This window comes from Nicotiana tabacum, chromosome 4 (assembly GCF_000715075.1).
Source record: "Nicotiana tabacum cultivar K326 chromosome 4, ASM71507v2, whole genome shotgun sequence".
Taxonomy (NCBI): Eukaryota; Viridiplantae; Streptophyta; class Magnoliopsida; order Solanales; family Solanaceae; genus Nicotiana; species Nicotiana tabacum.
In genome coordinates, this window is record NC_134083.1 from 84614654 (window position 1) to 84625073 (window position 10420).

General features: G+C 35.3%; 1 protein-coding gene across 1 annotated transcript; it reads right to left on the reverse strand.

Moving 5' to 3' along the window:
- Positions 1-1209: 1209 nt before the first annotated feature.
- LOC107805663 (ribosome biogenesis protein NOP53) lies at positions 1210-8695 on the reverse strand. The gene is made up of 12 exons (XM_016629737.2): positions 8459-8695; positions 7654-7817; positions 7432-7480; positions 7319-7344; positions 4837-4917; positions 4636-4746; positions 4433-4524; positions 2889-3008; positions 2671-2793; positions 2369-2435; positions 2190-2269; positions 1210-1636 (listed from the first exon to the last, which is right to left on the reverse strand). Exons 1-12 carry the CDS (start codon positions 8625-8627, stop codon positions 1630-1632), a joined length of 1089 nt encoding a protein of 362 aa, XP_016485223.1. The 5' UTR covers positions 8628-8695; the 3' UTR covers positions 1210-1629.
- Between the last annotated feature and the right edge of the window lie 1725 nt (positions 8696-10420).

The window sequence follows — 10420 nt, forward strand, 5'->3', positions numbered from 1 at the left end:
GCTTTATCTAATTATATGTTGTTAGATAGGCGCTTTTACTTGTCTTACGTCTTTATTTGTTAAATATCGCTATTGCGTTTCATTGTGAAATACGCGTAGTTGGTTGTAGTATTGTACATACATGTTATATACATGGGATCACGTTGCATGCCGCAATGGATATTGGAGGAGTATTTGGGATCGGGTTGCACGCCGCAATGATATTGATATTGATATTGTATATGGGATCGGGTTACACGCCACAACGGTATTGGTATATATATATATGTGTGTGGATTGGGTTATACACCGCAACAGAGAAGGTATATTATGATTGTTCTTGGTTGTAGGTTCTGTATCCGTGTTGTGTTGTGAATTTGAACATAGATAATATTCTAGAGCCCTCTGTTATGTATTTCATGTTCAGGTTTTCATGTTAATTGTTGTTTCTCTATTCTGCTATTATTTTTGCTTATACTCGTACAGGTTTATAGTGAGTGTCTTGTTATAGCTTCGTCACTACTTTGTCGAGGTTAGGCTTGGTGGTACTTACGGAGTACATGAGGTCGGTTGTACTCATACTACACTTTTGCACTTCTTGTGTAGATTTTGGTGTTGGTCCCAGTAGCGCTTAGTGGAGGTTTTGCTGGGACGGTCATTATCCGTAGGCTTGAGGTAGAGTTGCACGGCACGCAGACCCTGAAGTCACGTCCTTATCTTTATTACTGTTTATTCCATTCGGACAATCGTTTTTAATTTCAGCCCCTATTTGTAGTATTTTTAGCAACTCATGTATTTGTGACACTAATTTCTGGGTTGGACTAGACAACGTTGGTTTCATATTTTGTTGTATTGCAAGTATTTCATACTTTTATTCTTAAACATTTGCTTTTCAATTGTTAAAAGTTGCTTAAATGATTAGCTAGTGTCGATTTGCCTAGCAAGCGAATTTTAGGCGTCATCACAGTCCAGGATTTGGGTCATTACAGCGATCTAACCCAAAATATATCAAAAGGTTGTAAGTAGATGCCGATGTCCGCAAAATATAAACAATTATTAAAGCATCTTACTTTTGCCCAAGTATCAGCTATCCAAACGATTAAGCTATAAGTTTAGCTGTCACTTTTTCAGAGCTCGATCTTTTGAGAAATGTTTTTACCTTAACAAATCACTCAACCCATTCCCTCGGGGAATCATCATGCAAGCAGTGATTACAGTAGAATGATCTTATGACAGCGGTAATCAAATTTTCACTTCCACCTCAATTGTGAGATTTCCCCTTAAACATGTTGAGCAATAGCTTTTGCTCATTGCCAAATTTAGTAGTAATTAATAAAACAAGAATCTTCTATCTCCAAAATACTAGTTTTTGCTCCGAAAGCAAATGTATTGGCCATGACTACAACATTTGGTGTAATAAACCAGGCTTGTAAAAATAAACAGATTTACATCTCCATTTGTTAATAGCAAAGAGAAGCCAACTCTCCCACTCCAACAAACATGCATTGGAATGGAATAGATCCTGGGTATCTGGTCTAAAACCAAGACCTTGCTGTCTAGAGTGTCTCTCACCCAAGTGCTGGGGTGATCTCAGAGCAAAGTGATGAGAACATTTTATCCATGTCATTCAGCAATTAACTCTGATGAATTCTATTTCCTGCAGACATCCACATCCCAGAAACAATTAGCAAGAAATGTTTTGATGCTTTGTGTTTCTTTTCAAATACAGTATAAAATAATGCATAGGACAAGTTGGTCAATACTCGATACACGCAGAGGGAAATAATGAGCTTCGCTACTTGAGACTAAAACAAGGGAGGCTGAAGCATTATATTACTTTCTTCTTTTCGCTTTCTTATTGAGAAATACTTCAAAGGTTTATCGGAAGGACAATCAATTTTCCGACTGGCCAACATCAGCAAGGAATCGAGGTAGTTTTCGTACAATCACATTCCGCTAGCCCCAGGCATTATTAGCTAATTTTATGATCAACAATGTCGCTATAATGGAACATGCACAAAGCTCAGTGTCAAAATATAGACACAAAAAGGAGAATTCTCCACAATGGTCCAGTGTCGCATGGTAGACACCTCACTCAACAGAACATGCAATATGAGCGTGATGGTCTGAGAATACTTTAAATTTCAAACAAGTGAGCCAACCAGAAAGCCTGGCTTAATGACAAGGGATTATTGATGAGCTTTACTAACCTGCAACTCTTTTTTGAAGGAACAACAAGTCCCCTTTTCTCCAGGCTTTTAAACCGATCTCTTGCAAGGGTGCAGCACCCCTGTTTGCAACAGAAAGCAAATCCACATAAGAAAATCTTGAAAATAGAAATAGACGTTACAACAACCATTTTGGAGAAATTTGAAATCAGGAACGCAACCTTCAGTTTACGGAGGGAACCAGTAATCTCTTCAGACAGTAAGACCTGAGCAGGAGCAGGCTCGAATCTGAAATGACAGATGCCATTTATCTTTTCAACATCCAAAGTTATTATTGTAGTAATAAAGTAAAAGCACAAGAAAAACAAGTCTCATTGCTCAGATCATGCAAGCTAGAAGTTGAAACATTTTTAAGAGTTAAAACCATAAAAATCCCTTTGAATTCTGATGTTCTAGAAAACCATTTTTCTTCCAGTTAGCAATTCATTCGTAGAATTTTTCACTTAAATAAAACAGCACATACTTGCACTTTCCCAAGCGTGGTGGACAAGATTTTAGTCTTTCCTTTTTAGCAGTGACACGACGGAGATGTCTTTTCTGTTTTTCTTCATCCTCTTTCTCTATTTCTTGAATTATATCCGGTAAGCTGCAGAAACGAAAACAACTTTTCAGAATTGATAAGACAGGCAAATCCTATTTAACTAGAAAATGATTTGCCTGATTTTCTAAGCAATAGAAAACCTGTCAATCTCTTTGGAGAGCTTTTCTGCTTTTGTTGCTTCAGCTTCTGCTTTCAGCTGTTCTTTGCGTCTAGCCCGTCGATTTTTCTCAACTTGTGTTAACATTTTGGGCTTTTGGGGCCTGCATATATTTAAATTATGATGTGTAATTTCATTAAGTGTTAAATGAAGGTGAGATATAACCTAACATGGATTGCAAAGGAAGCTAATGGCTTACCTAGTACACTGCAAATTTTCAGAACACATAGCTGTCTTACAAAAAAAAGAAAAAATAAAATCTTGAACACTGGTCACTTTACAACTGAACATTATTAGGAGATTAGGATGATAGGATCATTACCACCAACGGAAGAAACAGATATGAAGTCGGAGGGCATCATTAGCTTCCATATTATCTATCAAGCTTACCAGAGACACAGCTCACACAATTTAATTCAACTAGATTAAGGAGCAAACCTCTTCACATTGAAAAAATGATTTTAACTGAACATATTCGAGCAACCAAAGGGTTTCCAAAGGTTTTATAAAGGTCTTCACCTAGTCATCCATTGACGTATGGATTGGATGCTCAAATTCTTAAATACCCACAAAAACTGAATCAATTATTTCCTAGTTCAAGACTTCCAATACCATTCAATTATTGACAATTTATGAATGAGAAAAAAATAATGAGAACTTGCAGGGTTAGCTACAAATATTGGAAAAAATAAGAGTTATAAATGTCGGAAATAATGAACTTCTCCACTAGCTCAAATTCAACCCCACAAAAACTGAATCGGTTATTTCTCGGTTCCAAACTTCCAATACTGCTCAGTTATTGAAATAATGTGAATTTTCGCATTAGCCACAAATATTGGAAAAATAAGAGCTATTAATGTTGGAAAGAACAACTTTTTCCACTTGTAGAAAAAGTAAACCAACTGAATAGGGCAAAAGAGGGTCCAAATAAATAGGGACAAAGGAAGCATAAGGTCTTAGTGCATCAGTGATAGGGATAGATGTATCGCATTGGACCTCATAAACATCCATCGGCTTAGAACTTTGTGGAAACTATTAAACATGCAAAGCCACATAAATGAAACTAAACTGCATTTCTAGTGATGATGATAAGGAGTTGATAGTAGTAATCGATAATCGGAAGCTACTATAAAAACGAGAAATAGACAACTCATGTTAGCCTTGTAAAGTTACAGTAAAATTTAACTTAGCTGAATTGTTGTAACCAGACTCCAGAGATTGATATGTAATTGATTTTACTGTCAGCATAATTTAACATGCAAATTCTTAAAACGCTTCAAATTATCACCTTATTTTTTCTCTGAAGCCTAAAGGCTAAAGATTATCAAAGATGCACCTTTTTACTATTTTCAGGGAGTCCATGAATATGGACAGACACAGATAAATAAATTACATAGTTCGAAGTTTGACAGCCGAACTTTTAAGTAATATAATTTTAAATACTTATGAATACTGAGCTGGCGATGAACAGAACACATTTCAATAGGTAAAACTATCATGACAGTCGAGCAACAAGCAGAAGCTTACCTTTTCTCCAGATCTGTGTTTCCATCTTCCACTAGATTTTCATTCTCCACGTCACTCCCACTGTCCGCTTCATCCGCTTCAAGTAAATACATCTGAGACAAATGAATCTTCAGTGCATACTTATATCAAGTATAACAAAACATAGCCTGTAAAGTATCTGCAAGGGCCAAGGCCCTAGCAAGAAAGTAACAGAGAAAACTTACCTCTTCTTCATTAACTGCTTCTCCAGGAACAATCAAAGGAATAGGCTCTGGCCCCAATTCATTTCTATAAATTTTCTGCATTTCATCTGCAACAGCACAAGCTAATGCATCCTGAAGTGATAAGATACAGAGTGAGTTACTAATTACAGGGAGTAGCAGCTAGGTAATAGCAAAATATGACATTCAGACATCAGTTTTTACCTGATGACTTTCGGATGCTGGATTGAATGAGCATCCTGGAGGCTCAACTTCCACAGCAGGTATAACAGTTGTCTTGGGCTTCTGTCACAGGCAATGCATGTTAATTCGATTACATATACTAATGCAGAGTTGTCTTTTCTCTTTTCGAAAGTACACCGATTCATAACTGTTCTAGGAAAATCATAACTTTACAATTCAAATACTCGAGATTTAGGACCATACACAAATATACACACTTAAGATAGTGAAATAATGGAAGGAAGGAAAAGACAGGTGGTACAAACGATATGCACTAAGCACAAGTAACGACATGGAAATAAAATACTATCTCCTCCCTGAGTAACATTGCGCAATTCAAAGGGCTTGTATCACCACCTTACCCACACCAGTCACTGAAAAGTGAATTATGAAAAGAGATCACTCCGCAACAGCAGGAAAGTACAGTAAGTCAAACCCCTGAAATGCAATCCCAATAATAACACTCTACACATGCATCACAAATTTTGATCAATATCTTTAGACAGCCTAGAGTACCCATGATGCTGAAAGGAAGATTTCAAATTGCCAAATTGAGGAATGACCAAAATGGAAATATACCTGATATCGTTTTTTACTAAATCGTGTATATGTTACAGATCATTGTAAGATCATTGTATCTGCATACTTCGTGTGCTCCTAATTTGTCAGATAGTGTGTTGAAAATGTGTTGAGTGAATAGGCAACTAACTGAGTCAATCAATCAGCTATGCATCAATCACGAACATAGTTAGGGTCGGCTATAATGGATACTCTTTAGCCATTCTGCTTTATTTAGGCCCATTACCTTCAATGATAAAGGACCTTATATCCAGTCTCAGGCGTCTTTTTTTTTTTAACTCTCATCTGTCCTTTGGGAGGATAACATGGCACAGAGGACATGCAAGGAAATGGTTCCTTAAAGAGATGCTTTTTACATGTGATGCTTTCTTGGAAAATAAAATATTCAATTGACTTAAAAATTAATCATTTTGTTAAGTTGACTTTAAACTAATCATTTTAAGGCAACATTAATAGTCCTTATGACATAGTGATTATTGACGAGACGCGGCGCGGGGTTAACACTAGGCTGGAGGTGTGGAGACAGACGATGGAGTCTAAAAGTTTCAAGTTGAGTAGGACGAAAACTGAATACTTCGAGTGCAAGTTCAATGTTGGGACGCATGTAGAAGAAGTGGACGTGAAGCTTGATAAACAAGTCATCCCCAAGAAGGATAGTTTCAAATACCTTGGGTCCAATATACAAGGTAACGGGGAGATTGACGAGGATATTACTCATCGTATTGAAGCGGGGATGAAATGGAAGCTCGCATCTGGTGTCTTGTGCGATAAGAATATGCCACTAAGACTTGAGGGTAAGTTCTACAGAGTGGTTGTTAGACCGATTATGTTGTATGAAGCCGAGTGTTGGCTAGTGAAGAAGTGTCATTGTCCAGAAGATGAGAGTAGCAGAAATGACGATGTTAAGGTGTGGACATACCAGGAGAGACCAGATCAGAAACGAAGTTATTAGGGACAAGGTGGGCGTGGCTCCGGTGGAAGACAAGTTGCGGGAATCGAGGCTAAGATGGTTTGGACATGTGAAGAGGAGAGGATATGATACCCCGATCAGGAGGTGTAAGAGGTTGATCGTGGCGGGTCAGAGAAGGGATAGAGGAAGGCCTAAGAAGTACTGAGGAGAGGTAATTCGGTAGGATATGACACTACTTCAGCTTATCGAGGACATGACTCTCGACAAAAAAGTGTGGAGGTCTAGAATTAAGGTTGTGGGTTGACAGGTAGTCGAAGCTCCTCCTTGTCCTACTAGTAGTATTAGCACTAGTTGCACTTTCTTATTCCTAGTTCCTTGTTACTACACGGTGCGTCGTCACTATTACCAGTAGTTGACACTAGTCTTGTATTCTCGTAGTCCTTGTTCTTGTTATTATGAGTTTTGCCGTTTGCTTCCGCTGTCTTTTATCTTGTTGTTTCTATTAATTGGTTATTGAGTGTGGAGGTCGGCAATTAGGGTTGAAAGTTGACAAGTAGTCGTGACAAGGTGGAGGTAAGATATGCGTACACATTACTCTCCTCATACCCCACTTGTGGGATTACACTAGGTTTGTTGTTGTTGTTGTTGTTGTTGTTGTTGTTATTAATAGTCTTTATGAACTATGAAGAAGGGGGTGCATTAATAAGCCTATAGCAGATATCTTATCACAACAAATCAGGAGAAAATCCAGTTGATTTCACAGACGTATTTCATGTAAACAAACACAAAAATGAAAAGGAAATTCCTAACAGGTGAACCTAGGAGAAAATCCAGCTGATTTCATAGACATATTTCATGTATAAGGACCCAAAAAAATGAAAAGGAAATTCCTGAAAGATGTCCCATAAAAGGTAAAGGGAGCAGAGGAAAGAATTAAAAAAAGTTCCAAATTATGGGAAGGAGGAAACAGTGTACCTTTTTGGTTTTGATGACCAGTCCACCTGCAACAACACAATGAAGTTCGTATCAGAAAAGCTATTTTACTACAGAAGTGACAAGGAACAGAAAGGTTTTAATCACAAGGGCACCTTTATCATCCCAAATGTCAACCATGCCAGAGTCTCCACCAGTCAAATCCTAATCACACAAAATTAAGAATAGATAATCACTGAGGATCCATTTGGGATGTGCACTCAAATGAATACATATAGTTTCCCCTATTGAACAAAGGGGAATTATGGCAAGGAAGCGGCAGCCATAACATCTTGCAATTGGTAAATTGAACATTTTTAAAGAGAAATAGTGAAAACCTTTTGACCCTTATCTTTGGCTATCTGAACTTCTTTATTTTTCTTCTTGGACTTTTTCCCAGTTGAAGAAGGTACAGGTTCAACAAAGGCATTCCTTTGTAGCATACTATCACATCGAAGTACTTTCTCCCGGTGTTTTTCAATTTTCCGTTTGGCTGAAAGATCTGGATCAGAGACATAAACTTGTCACTACCTTATAACGAATGATTGAACAATAAAAAACGACAGAACTGCTAAATATTCCAGAGAAATAGTACTAAGGTGATTCTAAACTGCTCTCTTCTAATCCAAAAATGTCAGTTACTATATCCCAAAATTTCGTCAAGATTCATTATACACGCAATAATTGGATGTGAACAGAAGCCACATCTACTAAAAACTAACACCCAAACAACTGCTCCTGAAAGGTATCTGCAAGTCTAAAGCTGAAATGAACTTTCAATCCACTCTCAAGGTTGAATTTTTCCACAATTTGACAATTCAGCCAATTTTAGGATTACTTCACCTTAAACAAATCTAACTCTCTTACTGTACATCCTACACAGTTACTAGGAAACCAAATTATTTTGTAGACTTGTCCTAGTACACTTAATATTCTAAATATAATTACCCGGCCAAAACAAGTTCAGTCTGTTGAAATAATAAATACTACTAGTATGCATACTTATTCATCTAAATATTATATCAGCTACAAAACATAAGTGATCACCAGTTTATTGGCTTGTTTCACTTTGTTATGTACTTGAACAAATAATACTTGCTAGCAATTTTGAACAAGCAAAAGAAAACCTTAAACAGAAAATACCTCTGGATTTGTCGACGTAAAATAGGGAATCACTGGGAACTTGAGCGAGAGAGCCACCGGAAAGAGCATCTTTAGTGGAATTGTCAAAGAAATCTTCAATATCTTCAGTACTTATGTTGGCTCTCCATTCCTTCTTCCCTTTCCTTGAGCTCTTCGATCTTTTCCCCATCTCTACGACTCCGCTTCCGCTGTGCTTTCCTGCGCTATAAGCTTCGGCTTAAACCCTACAATATGACCAATATAGGTTTTTGGCAAATTGCCATACTTTTATTTGCACTTTCATCCCTATACTTTAGGTTTTCCTCACATGAATTTTTTTAAACTTTAGGTTTAAAAAAAATGGGCGAAATACCTAAAAAAAAAAAAAAAACTCTCTAAACTTAACACGGATTATTAGTAACACCCCTAAACTATTTATAATCTTAAATACCCCATGAACTTGGCTATTTGATACTAGCCATTACCCCCGGATGCTAATATGGCAAAAAGTACGGATATACTCTCTTTTAAACGAGTAAAGAAAAATTAAAAAATCAACTTTTAAGTAGGTTATTTTTAATCGTTAATTATCACATAGTCATATATAATAAATTCATCTTAATATACAATGTGTACTTTACTCCAATTTAATTTTTTTAATTTCTTTATAGATATAATGTCTATTTGTGCTAACTACGTATTTATTCTTTTTCACGCAAAATTTGTGAAATTTTAAGTTGAAACTCCATCATTTTAGCGAAATAGACTTCTAGTTAAAAATAATAGAGTACTAATTGTATATTTTTTTATTTTTTAGATATAATGATTATTTATTTGAACTATGTATATTTACTTTCAAGTCAAATCAATGAAAACAAATCGCTATAGTTCCATTATTGTTTACAAGATAAAGAAGGTATATCCATAATAATGAATTTGCAAATATATATTTTTTTTATTTCTTCTTTAGATGAAATGGATATTTTATTTTAACTGGGTATTTCTTTTCGGGAAAAATCTATGAAAAATACTTTTGGCGAGCTCCATATTTTTTAGCTAAATAAACTTTTTAGCCAAAATAATAAAGTATAAGCTATGTATTTCCTTTAAATCTTTTTAGATGCCATAACTATTTATTTTAATTGTGTATTTCTTCTTATTCATGTCAAATCTAAAAAAAAAAAACTAAAACTTCATCATTTTTTGCTAAATAAAAAACTTAGCCTAAATAAAGAAGTTCTATCCAAATTTTATTATAAAATTCATTGGAAAATATTATCCAAAAAAGTAATACACTTAAAAAGGTAAAAAAATATTTATTATTTAAAAATGCTACATGGACAGGAAAAATTCACGTTACAGACGAGTGTATGCAACTTTCCTAGGATGAGATTGTCCAAGGGGTTAACCAACTATCGAATAACCAAAGTTCATGGGGTAATTAAGACTACGAATAGTTCAGAGTGTAACTAATAATCCATTCCAATTTTAAAGGGGTTTTAATGATTCTTGCCAAATATTTATGGTTGGTTTATCAAGCAACAAAATGTTGATTTGTAAAAAGATTTCATGCAAGAACAATCCTCAACATTATTTTTTTTTCCGATGACTCCGGGATGTCATAAGTTTAGATTAAACCAGTTATTTTTTTGATGATTTTCACAAATTTAAACTTTTGGGGCTATTAATTGGAGTATAATCAAAGTTTGCAAACTAATTTGTTGTTAAGGTTTCAGTCACCTCTTCTATATTTGAATTTTGAACTTCTATCTTCCCATCATTTGATTGTTTCTATAAAATCCTCAACTATTATCGGTTTTTTGTGTCATTTGATTTGGTTTTTGGTTTGGCTCGAATTTTTAATTTTTTATGAACATCTCTACTGATATGTAATCTTGAAAATAAAATAATAATTTATTATAACAAATTAAATTATACTAATAATATATTAAAAAAATTACCCTATCAATATATGAAACTTAT

Bases quoted from the DNA above. Each gene is read 5' to 3' on its own strand.
- LOC107805663 (XM_016629737.2), bottom strand. From the start codon at position 8,627: ATGGGGAAAAGATCGAAGAGCTCAAGGAAAGGGAAGAAGGAATGGAGA. The intron at 7,345-7,431 runs GTGCCCTTGTGA...GTGTTGTTGCAG, and splicing joins TGACATTTGGGATGATAAAG to GTGGACTGGTCATCAAAACC. The intron at 4,525-4,635 runs GTAAGTTTTCTC...CATTTGTCTCAG, and splicing joins AAGCAGTTAATGAAGAAGAG to ATGTATTTACTTGAAGCGGA.